Here is a 20832-nt window from a genome sequence, read left to right as displayed (position 1 = left end):
CACACAGACACACAGAGACACACAGAGAGAGACACAGAGAGACAGACACACACAGAGAGAGACACAGACACACAGAGACACACACAGATACACAGACACAGAGACACAGACAGAGACACGGGGAGGTGGATCTTCAGCGGCCGCTTTGTAAAATGTCCCCTCCCCCCATCTCCACCACAAACTCGAAAACTAAAAAAAACTCTACAAAGTCGACTCAACGCGACAACAACCACAACAACCACAACAACAACCACAACAACCACAACCACCGAACCAGCAGGGCGACGATATGCTACGTGGGGTCGGGGTCCCAGCGCAAACCCTCCACTACCTCCAGCCCCCTACACCACTACCCCCATCCCCCCCCACTACTACCCCCTACACCACTACCCCCTACACCACTACTACCCCCATCCCCCCCTACTACTACCCCCTACACTACTACCCCCTACACCACTACTACCCCCATCCCCCCCCACTACTACCCCCTACACCACTACCCCCTACACCACTACTACCCCCATCCCCCCCCACTACTACCCCCTCCACCACTACCCCCATCTCTCTCTACCCCCTACACCACTACCCCCATCCCCCCCCACTACTACCCCCTCCACCACTACCCCCATCTCTCTCTACCCCCTACACCACTACCCCCATCCCCCCCCACTACTACCCCCTCCACCACTACCCCCATCTCTCTCTACCCCCTACACCACTACCCCCATCCCCCCCCACTACTACCCCCTCCACCACTACCCCCATCTCCCTCTACCCCCATCCCTCTCTACCCCCTCCACTACTACCCCCATCCCCCTACTACCCCATCTCTCACTACCCCCTCTAGCACCACCCCATCTCTCACTACCCCCATCTGCCCGCTCTCTCCTCTCCCCGCGACACCACGAACTCAAAAACGGAATCGGCAAAAGCTCAAATACAAACAACAACATCACTACCATCAACAACAACATCAACACCATCATCATCATCAACAACAACATCAACACCATCATCATCATCAACAACAACACCACCACCACCACCACCACGTCTACGTCGTGGTTGTAGTGGGTGGTGGTGGCGGCTGTAGTAGTAGGTTGATGATGATGTTGTTGTGGTTGTGTGGTGGTGTTATAGGTTGTTGTTGTGATGATGCCGATATTGTCGTCGTCGTCGTCGTCGTGTGGCGATCTTGACGTGGTGGTTGTTGTCGATGTTGTTGATTTTGTTGTTGTCGATGTGGTTGATGTTGTGGTTGTTAAAGATGTCGTTGTTGAGGTTGTTGTTGTTGTCGATGTTGTGGTTGTTGTCGTTAAAGATGTCGTTGTTGTTGTTGTCGTTGAGGTTGTTGATGTTGTTGTGGTTGTTGTTGTTGTGGTTGTTGAGTCTCCCCCAACCCCCCCAGGGTGACGCCACACATCACCCTCCACACAACAACAACAGCCCTCCCCCTCCCTCTGTTTACACAACAACAACAGCCCTCCCCCTCCCTCTGTTTACACAACAACAACTACAGAGGGCCCCTCCCTCTGGAGAGCATCAACGGCACGCACCGCACGCGCCGGATGCTCACAACACACGCACCGCACACTCACGACGCAGGGTGTACGGCACGCGGTGTGTACACACGCGGTGTGTACACACGCGGTGTGTACACACGCTGTGTGTACACACGCGGTGTGTACACACGCTAAGTGTACACACGCTAAGTGTACACGCGGTGTACACACGGTGTACACACGCTAAGTGTACACAGGGTGTACACACGCTAAGTGTACACAGGGTGTACACACGCTAAGTGTACACAGGGTGTACACACGCTAAGTGTACACAGGGTGTACACACGCTAAGTGTACACAGGGTGTACACAGGGTGTACACCCTGTGTACACAGGGTGTACACAGGGTGTACACAGGGTACGGTACACACACAAGGTGTACACAGTATACGGTACACACGCGGTGTACACACGCGGGGTGTACAGGGTGTACACAGTATACAGTACACACGCGGTACACAGGCGGTACACAAAAGCAGGGTGTACACACACGCGGGGTGTACAGGCGGTACACAGGGTGTACACACAGTACACACGCAGGCGGTACAGGGTGTACACAGGCGGTACACAGGGTGTACACGCGTAGGCACGCACGGTACAACAGGCACGCACTTGGGAATGTTCAGAAAAATTTTAACACGAAATTTAAGTAGCACAGTGTGTGTAGGTGAGTGTGTGTACGTGAGTGAGTTGGTGTGTGTACGTGAGTGTGTGAGTGTGTGTACGTGAGTGTGTGAGTGTGTGTACGTGAGTGTGTGAGTGTGTGTACGTGAGTGTGTGTACGTGAGTGTGTGAGTGTGTGTACGTGAGTGTGTGAGTGTGTGTACGTGAGTGAGTGTGTGTACGTGAGTGAGTGTGTGTACGTGAGTGAGTGTGTGTACGTGAGTGAGTTGGTGTGTGTACGTGAGTGAGTTGGTGTGTGTACGTGAGTGAGTTGGTGTGTGTACGTGAGTGAGTTGGTGTGTACGTGAGTGAGTTGGTGTGTGTACGTGAGTGAGTTGGTGTGTGTACGTGAGTGAGTTGGTGTGTGTACGTGAGTGAGTTGGTGTGTGTACGTGAGTGAGTTGGTGTGTGTACGTGAGTGAGTTGGTGTGTGTACGTGAGTGTGTGAGTGTGTGTACGTGAGTGAGTTGGTGTGTGTACGTGAGTGAGTTGGTGTGTGTACGTGAGTGAGTTGGTGTGTGTACGTGAGTGAGTTGGTGTGTGTACGTGAGTGAGTTGGTGTGTGTACGTGAGTGAGTTGGTGTGTGTACGTGAGTGTGTGAGTGTGTGTACGTGAGTGAGTTGGTGTGTGTACGTGAGTGAGTTGGTGTGTGTACGTGAGTGAGTTGGTGTGTGTACGTGAGTGAGTTGGTGTGTGTACGTGAGTGAGTTGGTGTGTGTACGTGAGTGTGTGTACGTGTGTACGTGAGTGTGTACGTGAGTGTGAGTGTACGTGAGTGTCTGTGTGCGTCTGTGTGCGTCTGTGTGCGTCTGTGTGCGTCTGTGTGCGTCTGTGTGTGTGTCTGTCTATATGTGTGTCTGTGTGTGTGTGTCTGTCTATGTGTGTGTCTGAGTGTGTCTATGTGTGTGTCTATGTGTGTGTGTCTGTCTATATGTGTGTCTGTGTGTGTCTGTCTGTGTGTGTGTCTGTGTGTGTCTGTCTATGTGTGTGTGTCTGTGTGTGTCTGTCTATGTGTGTGTGTCTATGTGTGTGTCCACTCACCTCACTCACTCACCCCGCTCACTCTCGCACGGCCCATGCTGCACGTGGATTGCGTGCTGGGATTTCGTCACGAGATTCACGCTCACTCACTCACTCACCCCCACCTCCTACTCCACCTCCTACTCCACCTCCTACTCCACCTCCTACTCCACCTCCTACTCCACCTCCTACTCCACCTCCTACTCCACCTCCTACTCCACCTCCCACTCCACCTCCCACTCCACCTCCCACTCCTCCCCCCCTCCTCCTACTCCACCACCCACTCCACCTCCTCTTCCACCTCCTCCTCACCCCCCCCTCCCCACCTCCTGTGTCTGGGTCATCAGCAGAAACTGTGGCCTAGCGGGCAATAAGGCAACTCGGTTTCTAGCAACTCCTACACCTCCACATCACATCACCACCATCACCACCATCACCACCATCACCACCATCACCACCACCACCACCATCACCACCATCACCACCATCATCACCACCATCACCACCATCACACCACCACCACCACCACATCACCTTCACCACCACCATCACTACCACCACCACCACCGCCACAAATGCCGCCATGATCGCCACCACCACCATCACCATCGTCACCACCACCACCTTCACCACCACCACCATCACCACCATCACCACCATCACCACCACCACATCACCATCACCATCACTACCATCACCTTCACTACCATCACCACTCCACACTCCATCTTCACCACCATCCTCCACTCCTCCTGCTGGTGATGGTGGACTTGCGGGCAAGCCATTGTCCACCCAGAACGGTCGACTTGTATGAAGGACACTTTGTGAAGTCTTGTAGGTGGTGGTGGAGGTGGTGGACACCACAGGGCATCTGCTGGTGATGGTGGACTTGTGGGCGAGCCATTGTCCACCCAGAACGGTCGACTTGTATGAAGGACACTTTGTGAAGTCTTGTAGGTGGTGGTGGAGGTGGTGGACACCACAGGGCATCTGCTGGTGATGGTGGACTTGTCGGCGAGCCATTGTCCACCCAGAACGGTCGACTTGTATGAAGGACACTTTGTGAAGTCTTGTAGGTAGTAGCGGTGGTGGAGGTGGTGGAGGTGGCGGTTGAGGTGGACACCACAGGGCATCTGCTGGTGATGGTGGACTTGCGGGCGAGCCATTGTCCACCCAGAACGGTCGACTTGTATCAAGGGCACTTTGTGTAGTCTTGTAGGCAGTGGTGGAGGTGGGTGGAATGGTGGAGTGGTGGGTGGAGTGGTGGAGTGGTGGGTGTAGTGGTGGGCGAGCGAGCGAGTGGGCGAGCGGGCGTCCACCTAGATGGAGGACTTTGAGAAGGAGACGCGGAGGTGGTGGTTCTCTCCGAGGTCGTAGTTGTGGAGCTCAATCAGCGACGAGACGGCCTCCTCCACAGAGCTCATCTGCAGCAACGCCATGCGGCGGTCCTTCCTACAGTCACACAGTGACACACACACAGTGTCACAGTGACACACACAGTGTCACACACACACACAGTGTCACAGTGACACACACACACACAGAGCTCATCTGCAGCAACGCCATGCGGCGGTCCTTGCTACAGTCAGTCACACAGTCACACACACACACAGTCACACACACACACAGTGACACACACACACAGTGTCACAGTGACACACACACACACAGTGACACACACACAGTGACACACACACACAGTGACACACACACAGAGCTCATCTGCAGCAACGCCATGCGGCGGTCCTTCCTACAGTCACACAGTGACACACACACAGTGTCAGTGACACACACACAGTGACACACACACACAGTCACACACACACAGTGACACACACACACAGTCACACACACAGTGTCACACACACACACAGTGTCACACAGTGACACACACACACAGTGACACACACAGTGACACAGTGTCACACAGTGACACACACACAGTGACACACACACAGTCACACAGATACACACACACACAGTGACACACACACACACAGTGTCACAGTGACACACACAGTGACACACACAGTGACACACACACACAGTGTCACACACAGTGTCACACACACAGTGACACACAGTGTCACACACACAGTGACACACAGTGTCACACACACAGTGACACACATACACAGTCACACACACACACAGAGCTCATCTGCAGCAACACCATGCGGCGGTCCTTGCTACAGTCACACAGATACACACACACAGTGTGATACACACACACACAGTCACACACACAGTGTGATACACACACACAGTCACACACAGTGACACACACACAGTGACACACACACAGTGACACACACACAGTGTGATACACACACAGTCACACACACAGTGACACACACACAGTGACACACAGTGACACACAGTGACACACACACAGTGACACACACAGTGTCACACACACACAGTGTCACACACACACAGTGTCACACACAGTGACACAGTCACACACAGTGACACACACACACAGTGTCACACACACAGAGCTCATCTGCAGCAACGCCATGCGGCGGTCCTTGCTACAGTCACACACACAGTCAGTGATACACACACAGTGTCACACAGTGACACACACAGATACACACACACAGTGACACAGTCACACACACACGCGTGTGTACGTGTGTGTGTGTGTAGGCGGTGTAGGTGGTGTGTGTGCGTGTGTAGGTGGTGTGTGTGCGTGTGTACGTGTGTGTAGGTGGTGTAGGTGGTGTAGGCGGTGTACGTGTGTGTAGGTGGTGTAGGTGGTGTAGGTGGTGTAGGTGGTGTAGGTGGTGTGTGTGCGTGTGTACGTGTGTGTAGGTGGTGTAGGCGGTGTAGGTGGTGTAGGCGGTGTAGGTGTGAGTGCGTGTGTACGTGTGTGTAGGTGGTGTAGGTGGTGTAGGTGGTGTAGGTGGTGTGTGTGCGTGTGTACGTGTGTGTAGGTGGTGTAGGTGGTGTAGGTGGTGTGTGTGCGTGTGTACGTGTGTGTAGGTGGTGTAGGTGGTGTAGGTGGTGTAGGTGGTGTGTGTGCGTGTGTACGTGTGTGTAGGTGGTGTAGGTGGTGTAGGTGGTGTAGGCGGTGTAGGTGTGAGTGCGTGTGTACGTGTGTGTAGGTGGTGTAGGTGGTGTAGGTGGTGTAGGTGGTGTAGGTGGTGTAGGTGGTGTGTGTGCGTGTGTACGTGTGTGTAGGTGGTGTAGGTGGTGTAGGCGGTGTAGGCGGTGTAGGTGTGAGTGCGTGTGTGTGTGTGAGTGCGTGTGTGTGTGTGAGTGCGTGTGTGTGTGTGAGTGCGTGTGTGTGTGTGAGTGCGTGTGTGTGTGTGAGTGCGTGTGTGTGTGTGAGTGCGTGTGTGTGTGTGAGTGCGTGTGGGTGTGTGAGTGCGTGTGGGTGTGTGAGTGCGTGTGTGTGTGTGAGTGCGTGTGGGTGTGTGAGTGCGTGTGTGTGTGTGAGTGCGTGTGTGTGTGTGAGTGCGTGTGGGTGTGTGAGTGCGTGTGGGTGTGTGAGTGCGTGTGTGTGTGTGAGTGCGTGTGTGTGTGTGAGTGCGTGTGTGTGTGTGAGTGCGTGTGTGTGTGTGAGTGCGTGTGGGTGTGTGAGTGCGTGTGGGTGTGTGAGTGCGTGTGTGTGTGTGAGTGCGTGTGTGTGTGTGAGTGCGTGTGTGTGTGTGAGTGCGTGTGTGTGTGTGAGTGCGTGTGTGTGTGTGAGTGCGTGTGTGTGTGTGAGTGCGTGTGTGTGTGTGAGTGCGTGTGTGTGTGTGAGTGCGTGTGTGTGTGTGAGTGCGTGTGTGTGTGAGTGCGTGTGGGTGTGTGAGTGCGTGTGTGTGTGTGAGTGCGTGTGTGTGTGTGAGTGCGTGTGGGTGTGTGTGTGTGAGTGCGTGTGTGTGTGTGAGTGCGTGTGTGCGTGTGAGTGCGTGTGTGCGTGTGAGTGCGTGTGTGCGTGTGTGTGTGTGAGTGCGTGTGGGTGTGTGAGTGCGTGTGTGTGTGTGAGTGCGTGTGTGTGTGTGAGTGCGTGTGTGTGTGTGAGTGCGTGTGTGTGTGTGAGTGCGTGTGTGTGTGTGAGTGCGTGTGTGTGTGTGAGTGCGTGTGGGTGTGTGAGTGCGTGTGTGTGTGTGAGTGCGTGTGTGTGTGTGAGTGCGTGTGTGTGTGAGTGCGTGTGTGTGTGTGAGTGCGTGTGGGTGTGTGAGTGCGTGTGTGTGTGTGAGTGCGTGTGTGTGTGTGAGTGCGTGTGTGTGTGTGAGTGCGTGTGTGTGTGAGTGCGTGTGTGTGTGTGAGTGCGTGTGGGTGTGTGAGTGCGTGTGTGTGTGTGAGTGCGTGTGTGTGTGTGAGTGCGTGTGTGTGTGTGAGTGCGTGTGTGTGTGTGAGTGCGTGTGGGTGTATGAGTGCGTGTGTGAGTGCGTGTGGGTGTGTGTGTGTGAGTGCGTGTGTGTGTGTGAGTGCGTGTGTGCGTGTGTGTGTGTGAGTGCGTGTGGGTGTGTGAGTGCGTGTGTGTGTGTGAGTGCGTGTGTGTGAGTGCGTGTGTGTGTGTGAGTGCGTGTGTGTGTGTGAGTGCGTGTGTGTGTGTGAGTGCGTGTGTGTGTGTGAGTGCGTGTGTGTGTGTGAGTGCGTGTGTGTGTGTGAGTGCGTGTGTGTGTGTGAGTGCGTGTGTGTGTGTGAGTGCGTGTGGGTGTACGTACGGGAAGAACTTGAAGCCTTTGACGCTGCCTCCCGTGTTGTCAAACAGAGACTTCAGCTCCTCCTCAGACACAGACGGCCTGCAAAGACAAAGATCCCCCGTGTAGCCTCAACAGACCGTAGGGGCAAGTGCTGTTAGCGAGCACCTATGAAGGCCGGCACAGCACACGAGGGGGTGGGTGGCCAGCACCATGCCCGGCCGCCTTTGTCTCCCCAGTGGCGATGTTTACACACCGCACCAGGTACTCATTTAAGGCTGAGTCGACCTAGGGGAGGCCCAGGACCGATCCAGATAATCGTCACTGTTGGTGTTGGCCGTGAGCGGGAATCGAACCCGTGTCGCCGGGTTCATAGCACAGCGCGCTAACCACTACACCCACCACTCCCACACACACAGACACGCACACACACAGACAGACAGACAGACACACACACAGACAGACACACACAGACAGACACACACACACACACGGAAACACACAGACACGCAAACACACACAGACACTGAAACACACACAGACACGCACACACAGACACACACACATGGACACGGGGAGAGACACATTGTACTACAGTATCTACTGTGCGTGTACTGTACTTACTGTGCGTGTGTACAGTGTGTACAGTGTGTACAGTGCGTACAGTGTGTACCGCGCGCGTGTCCCGCACACTCACGGGATGTTGGACAGGTGGAGGGTGGCGGAGGGCGGAAAGATGTTCTGGAAGTTCTTGGAGCCGGGCTTCTTGAAGCGATGCAGCGGCGAGCCCCCAAAGTCCTTGGTGAGGCCCTGGTCTTCGTGACCCTCGCGCGGCAGCTGCACCGTCTGGTGCTTCGACAGCGCCACGCGCATGTTCTTGCCGTACTTGCGCACGCCGTTTAAGTGGCTCATGGCTACATAGTGAGACAGAGAGACAGAGAGAGAGACACACACACACACACAGACACACAGTGAGACAGTGACACACACACACACAGACACACACACAGTGAGACAGTGACACACACACACACAGCGCCACGCGCATGTTCTTGCCGTACTTGCGCACGCCGTTTAAGTGGCTCATGGCTACATAGTGAGACAGAGAGACAGAGAGAGAGACACACACACACACAGACACAGTGAGACAGTGACACACACACACACAGATACACACACAGTGAGACAGTGACACACACACACACACACAGACACACAGTGAGACAGTGACACACACACACACACACAGTGAGACAGTGACACACACACACAGACACACAGTGAGGCAGTGACACACACACACAGACACACACACACACACAGTGAGACAGTGACACACACACACACACAGACACACAGTGAGACAGTGACACACACACACAGACACACACACACAGTGAGACAGTGACACACACAGAGACACACACAGAGACACACAGAGACACACACAGCGCCACGCGCATGTTCTTGCCGTACTTGCGTACACCGTTCAGATGACTCATGGCTACATAGTGAGACAGAGAGACACACACACACAGATACACAGTGAGACAGTGACACACACACACACAGCGCCACGCGCATGTTCTTGCCGTACTTGCGCACGCCGTTTAAGTGGCTCATGGCTACATACAGACACAGAGAGACAGTGAGAGACACACAGTGAGACACAGTGAGACACACAGTGAGACAGAGACACACAGCGCCACGCGCATGTTCTTGCCGTACTTGCGGACGCCATTCAGATGACTTATGGCTACACACAGACACACACAGACACACACAGTGAGACACAGTGAGACACACACAGACACACACACAGCGCCACGCGCATTTTGTTGCCGTACTTGCGGACGCCGTTCAAGTGGCTCATGGCTATGCAGAGACACACACAGTGACACACACAGTGAGACACAGTGAGACACACAGTGACACACACACAGTGACACACACAGTGAGACACAGTGAGACACACAGTGACACACACACAGTGACACACACAGTGAGAGACAGTGAGAGAGACACACACACAGTGACACACACACAGTGACACACACAGTGACACACACACAGTGACACACACAGTGAGAGACAGTGAGAGAGAGAGACACACACACAGTGACACACACACAGTGAGACACACAGTGACACACACACAGTGACACACACAGTGAGAGACAGTGAGAGAGACACACACACAGTGACACACACACAGTGAGACACACAGTGACACACACACAGTGACACACACAGTGACACAGTGAGAGAGACACACACACAGTGACACAGTGAGACACAGTGACACACACAATGAGACACACACAGTGACACACAGTGAGACATGTGTGTCACTGTGTGTACAGTGTGTACAGTGTGTACAGTGTGTGTACAGTGTGTACTGTACCCAGCTGTGCCTGGTTGGAATCCGCCATCTGCACCAGGGCGTTGTCCTTCTTGTTGAACAGAATCTTCACCCTCTGCACGTCACCGTAGACACCTACACTCGCAACACACACACACAGTACACACACACAGTACACACGCAGTACACACACACAGTACACGCACACACGCAGTACACGCACACAAACCAAGAGACACACACAAAGACACACACACAGAGGCAGACAGACACACACACAAACACAGACACACACAGAGGCAGACACAGACACACACAGAGGCAGACACAGACACACACAGACACACAAAAACACACACAGAGAGATCCACACAGAGAGACACACACAGACACACAGAGACACACACACACACAGACGTCACACAAAGACACACACGCACGTCACACACACACACGACACACACAGACGTCACACAAAGACACACACACACACGTCACACACACACACACAGACACGACACGCACAGAGGCAGACACGGGGAACAACAGTGAGTGAAACCAGCAATGGAAATATAACACAGCATCACCACCACCACCACCACCGCCACCACCACCGCCACCACCACCACCACCACCACCACCGCCGACGAGAACAGAAAAAAGATGATGTGGCAACCGAGAGTGACGGTGACGACGAAATAAACGAGCAGTAGCCAGAGCAGCCACCGCCATTGTGAGTGGGGGGGAGGAGGGGGGGGGCTGGTGGGGGTGAGGGGTGAGGGGTCAAGTTCTGACGGGAGCTACAACTCACCTAGCCACTCACCCACTCACCCACCTACTCACCTAGCCACTCACCCACTCACCTACTCACCTAACCACTCACCCACTCACCCACTCACCTAACCACTCACCCACTCACCCACCTACTCACCTAACCACTCACCTACTCACCCACCTACTCACCCACCTACTCACCTAACCACTCACCCACTCACCCACCTACTCACCCACCTACTCACCTAGCCACTCACCCACTCACCCACCTACTCACCCACCCACTCACCCACCTACTCACCTAGCCACTCACCCACTCACCTCTCACCCACTCACCTACTCACCTAACCTCTCACCCACTCACCCACTCACCTAACCTCTCACCCACTCACCCAACCTCTCACCTACTCATCCACCCACCTACTCACCTACTCTCTCACCTAACCCCTCACCCACTCACCCACTCACCTAACCTCTCACCCACCCACTCCCTCACCCACCCACTCACCTAACCTCTCACCCACTCACCTCACACCCACCCACCCACTCACCCAAACTCTCACCCACTCACCTATTCACCTACTCACCTAACCACTCACCTACTCACCTATTCACCTACTCACCTAACCACTCACCTACTCACCTAACCTCTCACCCACTCACCTACTCACCTAACCTCTCACCCACTCACCTACTCACCTAACCACTCACCCACTCACCCACTCACCTAACCTCTCACCCACTCACCTACTCACCTAACCACTCACCCACTCACCTAACCTCTCACCCACTCACCTAACCACTCACCCACTCACCTAACCACTCACCTACTCACCTAACCACCTAACCACCTACCCACCCGTTCACCCACCCGCTCACTTGCTTATCCACCCACTAACTAACCTACCTACCCACCCACCATCTCACCTACCCACCCCACTTGCTCACTCACTCACCTACCCACCCATTCACCCACCCGCTCACTTGCTTATGCACCCACCCACTGACTCACCTACCCACCCTCCCATACAGTCACCTACCTACCCAGCCACTCACTTACCCATCCAATCAATCGGCTACACAAGTATTCACTCACCTACCAAATCACTCACCTACAAATCCAATCACTCGCCCACCTACCCTACCACTCACCTACCCACCCACACACCCACTCAATCACTCACCTACCCACCCACACACCTACTCAATCACTCACCTACCCACCCACACACCTACCTACCCACACACCCACACACCCACTCAATCACTCGCCCACCTACCCACTCACTCACCTATCCATCTATCCAATCACTCGCCCACCTGCCCACTCACTCACCTATCCATCTATCCAATCACTCATTCACTCACCTACCCACCCACCCACCTACCTACCTACCCACACACACACCCACTCATTCACCCACTCACCTACCCACCCACACACCTACCTACCCACACACACACACCCACTCATTCACTCACCCACCTACCCACCCACACACCTACCCATCGTGTGCTCTGCGTGCTCTGCTATTGGATATCATCGTCCGGCTAGGCACCACTCAGCATTGCTGCTATGGGGAGTACATTGAATGCGACCAGTGTCGAGTGAGATGTTGACTACCTCGCCTGGTCTACAGGAGGTCGTGGGTTCGATCCCGGACCCTGTGAGATGTTGACTACCTCGCCTGGTCTACAGGAGGTCGTGGGTTCAATCCCGGACACTGTCGCCGCGTGAGCGTGTGTGTGTCTGTGTGTGTGCGTGCGTGTACGTGTGTGTCTGTGTGTGTGCGTGCGTGTACGTGTGTGTCTGTGTGTGTGCGTGTACGTGTGTCTGTGTGTGTGCGTGTGTCTGTACGTGTGTGTACGTGTGTGTGTGTACGTGTGTGTCTGTGTGTGTCTGTGTGTGTGCGTGTGTGTGTGTACGTGTGTGTGCGTGTGTGTGTGTACGTGTGTGTCTGTGTGTGTGTGTGTATACGTGTGTGTCTGTGTGTGTGTGTGCGTGTGTGTGTGTACGTGTGTGTGTGCGCTGAGAGTTTCTAGTGCATAAACTTGACAGCAAATCATACAAAAAGGGCAGTTGGTGATGCTGATGTAGTAACATGGTGGTGGTGGTGCTGATGGTGGTGATGGTGGTGGTGATGAACGTGGTGGTGGTGGTGGTGGTGATGAAGGTGGTGGTGGTGATGCTGATGGTGGTGATGGTGGTGGTGATGGTGGTGATGGTGGTGGTGATGAAGGTGGTGGTGGTGACGATGATGATGGTGGTGGTGGCGATCATGGCGGCATTTGTGGCGGTGGTGGTGGTGGTGATGGTGGTGATGGTGGCGATCATGGCAGTGGTGGTGGTGAAGGTGGTGGTGGTGGTGATGGTGGTGATGGTGTTGGGGGGGGGGGGGGTAGGGAGGTAGGGAGAGTGGGTGGAGGTGGAGGAGGAGGAGGAGGAGGGGGGGCTGGGGGTGGTGGTGGTGGAGACATACCGAAGAGGACAAAGAGGCTTTGTGGCGTGACCATCTTTAGAAGGGAGAGAGGAGACGCAGCAGCAGCAGCAGCAGCAGGAGGAGCAGCAGGAGGAGGAGCAGCATAACCATCCCCCCCCCCCCCCAGGATTACACAGCACAGGGGAGGAGACACGGGGGAGGTGGGGAGAGAGGGGGGAGAGGGATGGGGGGAGATGGGGGAGAGAGGGAGGGAGAGAGGGAGATGGGGGAGAGATGAGAGAGAGATGGGGAGAGAGATGGGGAGGGAGATGGGGGGAGATGGGGGGGAGATGAGAGAGAGATGGGGAGGGAGATGGGGGGGAGATGAGAGAGAGATGGGGAGAGAGGGAGGGATGGGGAGAGATGGGGAGAGAGGGGGGAGGGAGATGGGGGGGAGAGGAGGGAGATGGGGGAGATGGGAGAGGGATGAGAGAGAGATGGGGAGGGAGGGGGGAGAGAGATGGGGAGAGATGGGAGAGGGATGGGAGAGATGGGGAGAGAGATGAGGAGAGATGGGGAGGGAGATGAGAGAGAGATGGGGAGGGAGAGAGGGAGGGAGAGAGGGAGGGAGAGAGATGGGAAGGGAGGGAGGGAGAGAGGGATGGGAATTGTAAAAATCAGCGAGGAACAGTGAGGAGATAAATTATAATGTAAATAATGTAAATAAATTATTATTAACACAAATCTGAATAAAGTAGTCAAAGCAAAGTGAAATAAAAACGTGAGGGGGTTAGCGGTGGATGTTGAGAAGCAATCACTCCCTCTCCACACACACAGCACACACAGTACACACAGTACACACACACAGCACACACAGTACACACACACACAGCACACACACACACAGCACACACAGTACACACACACAGTACACACACACACAGCACACACAGTATACACACACACAGCACACACAGTATACACACACACAGCACACACACACACAGCACACACAGTATACACACACACAGTACACACACAGTACACACACACAGTACACACAGTACACACAGCACACACAGTACACACACACACACAGTATACACACACACACAGCACACACAGTATACACACACACACACAGCACACACACACAGCACACACACAGCACACACACACAGTACACACACACACACACAGCACAGTACACACACAGCACAGTACACACACACAGTACACAAACACACGCACAGTACGCACAGTACACAAACACACACAGTACACACAGTACGCACAGTACGCACACACAGTACACACAGTACACAGTACGCACACACAGCACGCACAGTACACACAGTACACACAGTACACACAGTACACACAGTACGCACAGTACGCACAGTACGCACAGTACGCACACACAGTACACACAGTACACACAGTACACACAGTACGCACAGTACACAAACACACACAGTACACACAGTACGCACAGAACGCACACAGTACACACAGTACACACAGTACACACAGTACGCACAGTACGCACAGTACGCACAGTACGCACACACAGTACACACAGTACACACAGTACACACAGTACGCACAGTACACAAACACACACAGTACACACAGTACGCACAGAACGCACACAGTACACACAGTACACACACACAGTACACAAACACAGCACGCACAGTACACACACGGCACACACACAGTAAACACAGACAGTACACACACCACACACAGTACGGCATGCACAGCGAGCAAACAGCACGCACAGCACGCCAACACAGCAACACAGGCAACAGCGCACACAGCAGTAACACACACACACCCTGTTACACACACACAGCACACCCTGTTACACACACACAGCACACCCTGTTACACACACACAGCACACCCTGTTACACACAGCACACCCTGTTACACACACACAGCACACCCTGTTACACACAGCACACCCTGTTACACACACACAGCACACCCTGTTACACACACACAGCACACCCTGTTACACACAGCACACCCTGTTACACACACACAGCACACCCTGTTACACACAGCACACCCTGTTACACACACACAGCACACCCTGTTACACACAGCACACCCTGTTACACACAGCACACCCTGTTACACACACACAGCACACCCTGTTACACACAGCACACCCTGTTACACAGCACACCCTGTTACACAGCAGTAACACACACCCTGTTACACAGCACACCCTGTTACACAGCACACCCTGTTACACAGCAGTAACACACACCCTGTTACACAGCACACCCTGTTACACAGCACACCCTGTTACACAGCAGTAACACACACCCTGTTACACAGCACACCCTGTTACACAGCACACCCTGTTACACAGCAGTAACACACACCCTGTTACACAGCACACCCTGTTACACACAGCACACCCTGTTACACAGCACACCCTGTTACACAGCAGTAACACACAGCAGTGACACACAGCACACCCTGTTACACAGCAGTAACACACACCCTGTTACACAGCACACCCTGTTACACACAGCACACCCTGTTACACACAGCACACCCTGTTACACAGCACACCCTGTTACACACAGCACACCCTGTTACACAGCAGTAACACACACCCTGTTACACACAGCACACCCTGTTACACACAGCACACCCTGTTACACACAGCGCACCCTGTTACACACAGCGCACCCTGTTACACACAGCACACCCTGTTACACACAGCACACCCTGTTACACACAGCGCACCCTGTTACACACAGCGCACCCTGTTACACACAGCGCACCCTGTTACACACAGCGCACCCTGTTACACACAGCACACCCTGTTACACACAGCACACCCTGTTACACACAGCACACCCTGTTACACACAGCACACCCTGTTACACACAGCACACCCTGTTACACACAGCACACCCTGTTACACACAGCACACCCTGTTACAACACAGCAGTAACACACAGCAGTTACACACAGCAGTTACACACAGCAGTAACACACAGCAGTAACACAGCAGTAACACACAGCAGTGACACACAGCAGTTACACACAGCACACCCTGTTACACACAGCAGTTACACACAGCACACAGCACACCCTGTTACACACAGCGCACCCTGTTACACACAGCACACCCTGTTACACACAGCACACCCTGTTACACACAGCACACCCTGTTACACACAGCGCACCCTGTTACACACAGCACACCCTGTTACACACAGCGCACCCTGTTACACACAGCACACCCTGTTACACACAGCACACCCTGTTACACACAGCACACCCTGTTACACACAGCACACCCTGTTACACACAGCAGTTACACACAGCACACAGCACACCCTGTTACAACACAGCAGTAACACACAGCAGTAACACAGCACACCCTGTTACAACACAGCAGTAACACACAGCAGTAACACAGCAGTAACACACAGCACACCCTGTTACACACAGCAGTGACATGCAACACAGCAGGCTATACAGCTGTAACACACAGCATGCCGTGCAAAACACACTGTGTGTGTGTGTACGCAATGTGCGTGTGTGTGATGAGTGTGTGTGAGAGTGTGTGTGAGAGTGTGTGTGTGTGTGATGAGTGTGTGTGTGATGAGTGTGTGTGTGAGAGTGTGTGTGAAAGTGTGTGTGTGTGATGAGTGTGTGTGAGAGTGTGTGTGAGAGTGTGTGTGAGAGTGTGTGTGAGAGTGTGTGTGTGTGTGATGTGTGTGTGATGAGTGTGTGTGTGATGAGTGTGTGTGTGATGAGTGTGTGTGTGATGAGTGTGTGTGTGATGAGTGTGTGTGTGTGATGAGTGTGTGTGTGTGATGAGTGTGTGTGTGATGAGTGTGTGTGAGAGTGTGTGTGTGTGTGATGAGTGTGTGTGATGAGTGTGTGTGTGAGAGTGTGTGTGAAAGTGTGTGTGAAAGTGTGTGTGTGTGATGAGTGTGTGTGAGAGTGTGTGTGAGAGTGTGTGTGAGAGTGTGTGTGAGAGTGTGTGTGTGTGAGAGTGTGTGTGTGTGAGAGTGTGTGTGTGTGAGAGTGTGTGTGTGTGTGATGTGTGTGTGATGAGTGTGTGTGTGATGAGTGTGTGTGTGATGAGTGTGTGTGTGATGAGTGTGTGTGTGATGAGTGTGTGTGTGTGATGAGTGTGTGTGTGTGATGAGTGTGTGTGTGATGAGTGTGTGTGAGAGTGTGTGTGTGTGTGATGAGTGTGTGTGTGATGAGTGTGTGTGTGATGAGTGTGTGTGTGATGAGTGTGTGTGTGAGAGTGTGTGTGAAAGTGTGTGTGTGTGAGAGTGTGTGTGAGAGTGTGTGTGAGAGTGTGTGTGAGAGTGTGTGTGAGAGTGTGTGTGTGATGAGTGTGTGTGTGATGAGTGTGTGTGAGAGTGTGTGTGAGAGTGTGTGTGTGTGTGATGAGTGTGTGTGTGATGAGTGTGTGTGTGTGATGAGTGTGTGTGTGTGATGAGTGTGTGTGTGATGAGTGTGTGTGTGATGAGTGTGTGTGTGATGAGTGTGTGTGTGTGATGAGTGTGTGTGTGTGATGAGTGTGTGTGATGAGTGTGTGTGAGAGTGTGTGTGTGTGTGATGAGTGTGTGTGTGATGAGTGTGTGTGTGAGAGTGTGTGTGTGAGAGTGTGTGTGAAAGTGTGTGTGTGTGATGAGTGTGTGTGAGAGTGTGTGTGAGAGTGTGTGTGAGAGTGTGTGTGAGAGTGTGTGTGTGTGTGATGAGTGTGTGTGTGATGAGTGTGTGTGTGTGATGAGTGTGTGTGTGTGATGAGTGTGTGTGTGATGAGTGTGTGTGTGATGAGTGTGTGTGTGTGATGAGTGTGTGTGTGTGATGAGTGTGTGTGTGATGAGTGTGTGTGAGAGTGTGTGTGTGTGTGATGAGTGTGTGTGTGATGAGTGTGTGTGTGAGAGTGTGTGTGTGTGATGAGTGTGTGTGAGAGTGTGTGTGAGAGTGTGTGTGAGAGTGTGTGTGAGAGTGTGTGTGAGAGTGTGTGTGAGAGTGTGTGTGTGTGTGATGAGTGTGTGTGTGATGAGTGTGTGTGAGAGTGTGTGTGAGAGTGTGTGTGTGTGTGATGAGTGTGTGTGTGATGAGTGTGTGTGAGAGTGTGTGTGAGAGTGTGTGTGTGTGATGAGTGTGTGTGTGTGATGAGTGTGTGTGTGTGATGAGTGTGTGTGTGTGATGAGTGTGTGTGAGAGTGGCGAGTGAGTGGGTGAGTGAGTGAATGGTGAGAATGAGTGGTAAGTGAGTGGTGAGTGAGTGGTGGTAAGTGAGTGAGTGGTGGTGAGTGAGTGGTGAGTGAGTGAGTGGTGAGTGAGTGGTGAGTGAGTGGTGAGTGAATGAGTGACTGAGTGAGTGTGAGAATGAGCAGTGAGTGAGTGGTGAGTGATTGGGTGAGTGATTGGGTGAGTGATTGGGTGAGTGAGTGGTGAGTGAGTGAGTGGTGAGTGAGTGGTGAGTGAGTGGTGAGTGAGTGGTGAGTGAGTGGGTGAGTGAGTGAGTGGTGAGTGAGTGGTGAGTGAGTGAGTGGTGAGTGAGTGGTGAGTGAGTGGTGAGTGAGTGGTGAGTGGTGAGTGAGTGAGTGGTGAGTGACTGAGTGAGTGGTGAGTGAGTGGTGAGTGAGTGAGTGGTGAGTGAGTGAGTGAGTGGTGAGTGAGTGGTGAGTGAGTGGTGAGTGGGTGAGTGAGTGAGTGGTGAGTGAGTGAGTGAGTGGTGAGTGAGTGACTGAGTGAGTGTGAGAATGAGCGGTAAGTGAGTGAGTGGTGGTGAGTGAGTGGTGAGTGAGTGAGTGGTGAGTGAGTGGTGAGTGAGTGGTGAGTGGGTGGTGAGTGAATGAGTGACTGAGTGAGTGGTGAGTGATTGGGTGAGTGATTGGGTGAGTGAGTGGTGAGTGAGTGGTGAGTGAGTGGTGAGTGAGTGGTGAGTGAGTGGTGAGTGAGTGGTGAGTGAGTGGTGAGTGAGTGGGTGAGTGAGTGAGTGGTGAGTGAGTGGTGAGTGAGTGAGTGGTGAGTGAGTGGTGAGTGAGTGGTGAGTGAGTGAGTGGTGAGTGAGTGGTGAGTGACTGAGTGAGTGTGAGAATGAGCGGTGAGTGAGTGGTGAGTGAGTGGTGAGTGAGTGGTGAGTGAGTGGTGAGTGAGTGGTGAGTGAGTGGTGAGTGAGTGAGTGAGTGGTGAGTGAGTGAGTGGTGAGTGAGTGAGTGAGTGGTGAGTGAGTGGTGAGTGAGTGGTGAGTGAGTGGTGAGTGGGTGAGTGAGTGAGTGGTGAGTGAGTGAGTGAGTGGTGAGTGAGTGACTGAGTGAGTGAGTGGTGAGTGAGTGAGTGGTGAGTGAGTGGTGAGTGAGTGGTGAGTGGGTGGTGAGTGAGTGGGTGGTAAGTGAGTGAGTGGTGGTGAGTGAGTGGTGAGTGAGTGGTGAGTGGGTGGTGAGTGAGTGGGTGGTGAGTGAGTGAGTGGTGAGTGAGTGGTGAGTGAGTGGTGAGTGGGTGGTGAGTGAGTGAGTGACTGAGTGAGTGTGAGAATGAGCAGTGAGTGAGTGGTGAGTGATTGGGTGAGTGAGTGGTGAGTGAGTGGTGAGTGAGTGGTGAGTGAGTGAGTGGTGAGTGAGTGGTGAGTGAGTGGTGAGTGAGTGGTGAGTGGGTGAGTGGGTGAGTGGGTGAGTGAGTGGTGAGTGAGTGAGTGGTGAGTGAGTGGTGAGTGAGTGGTGAGTGAGTGGTGAGTGAGTGGTGAGTGAGTGAGTGGTGAGTGAGTGAGTGAGTGGTGAGTGACTGAGTGAGTGTGAGAATGAGCGGTGAGTGAGTGGTGAGTGAGTGGTGAGTGAGTGGTGAGTGAGTGGTGAGTGAGTGAGTGGTGAGTGAGTGAGTGGTGAGTGAGTGGTGAGTGAGTGGTGAGTGAGTGAGTGAGTGGTGAGTGAGTGAGTGAGTGGTGAGTGAGTGAGTGAGTGGTGAGTGAGTGGTGAGTGAGTGGTGAGTGGGTGAGTGGGTGAGTGGTGAGTGAGTGGTGAGTGAGTGGTGAGTGAGTGAGTGGTGAGTGAGTGAGTGGTGAGTGAGTGGTGAGTGAGTGAGTGGTGAGTGAGTGGTGAGTGGTGAGTGAGTGGTGAGTGAGTGGTGAGTGAGTGAGTGGTGAGTGAGTGGTGAGTGGTGAGTGAGTGAGTGGTGAGTGGTGAGTGAGTGAGTGGTGAGTGAGTGAGTGGTGAGTGAGTGAGTGGTGAGTGAGTGAGTGGTGAGTGAGTGAGTGGTGAGTGAGTGGTGAGTGGTGAGTGAGTGAGTGGTGAGTGGTGAGTGAGTGAGTGGTGAGTGAGTGAGTGGTGAGTGAGTGGTGGTACAGGAAGCTTGCGGAGGATGCTATACACGGACCAGTCCTGGAAA

General features: G+C 53.5%; 1 protein-coding gene across 1 annotated transcript in view; it reads right to left on the bottom strand.

Moving 5' to 3' along the window:
- Window positions 1-3543: 3543 nt before the first annotated feature.
- The window catches only part of LOC144954710 (polypyrimidine tract-binding protein 1-like), a 50955-nt gene continuing 33666 nt past the window's right edge, over window positions 3544-20832 (bottom strand). Inside the window, 5 exon segments of the mRNA XM_078885148.1 lie at window positions 3544-4697; window positions 7910-7987; window positions 8583-8799; window positions 10290-10382; window positions 13502-13535. Coding sequence (XP_078741274.1) covers window positions 4565-4697; window positions 7910-7987; window positions 8583-8799; window positions 10290-10382; window positions 13502-13535 — 555 coding nt within the window. The 3' untranslated portion in view covers window positions 3544-4564.

Source organism: Lampetra fluviatilis, unplaced genomic scaffold (genome assembly GCF_964198595.1).
Source record: "Lampetra fluviatilis unplaced genomic scaffold, kcLamFluv1.1 SCAFFOLD_647, whole genome shotgun sequence".
NCBI lineage: Eukaryota > Metazoa > Chordata > Hyperoartia > Petromyzontiformes > Petromyzontidae > Lampetra > Lampetra fluviatilis.
This window is presented reverse-complemented; position numbering and strand designations above follow the sequence as displayed.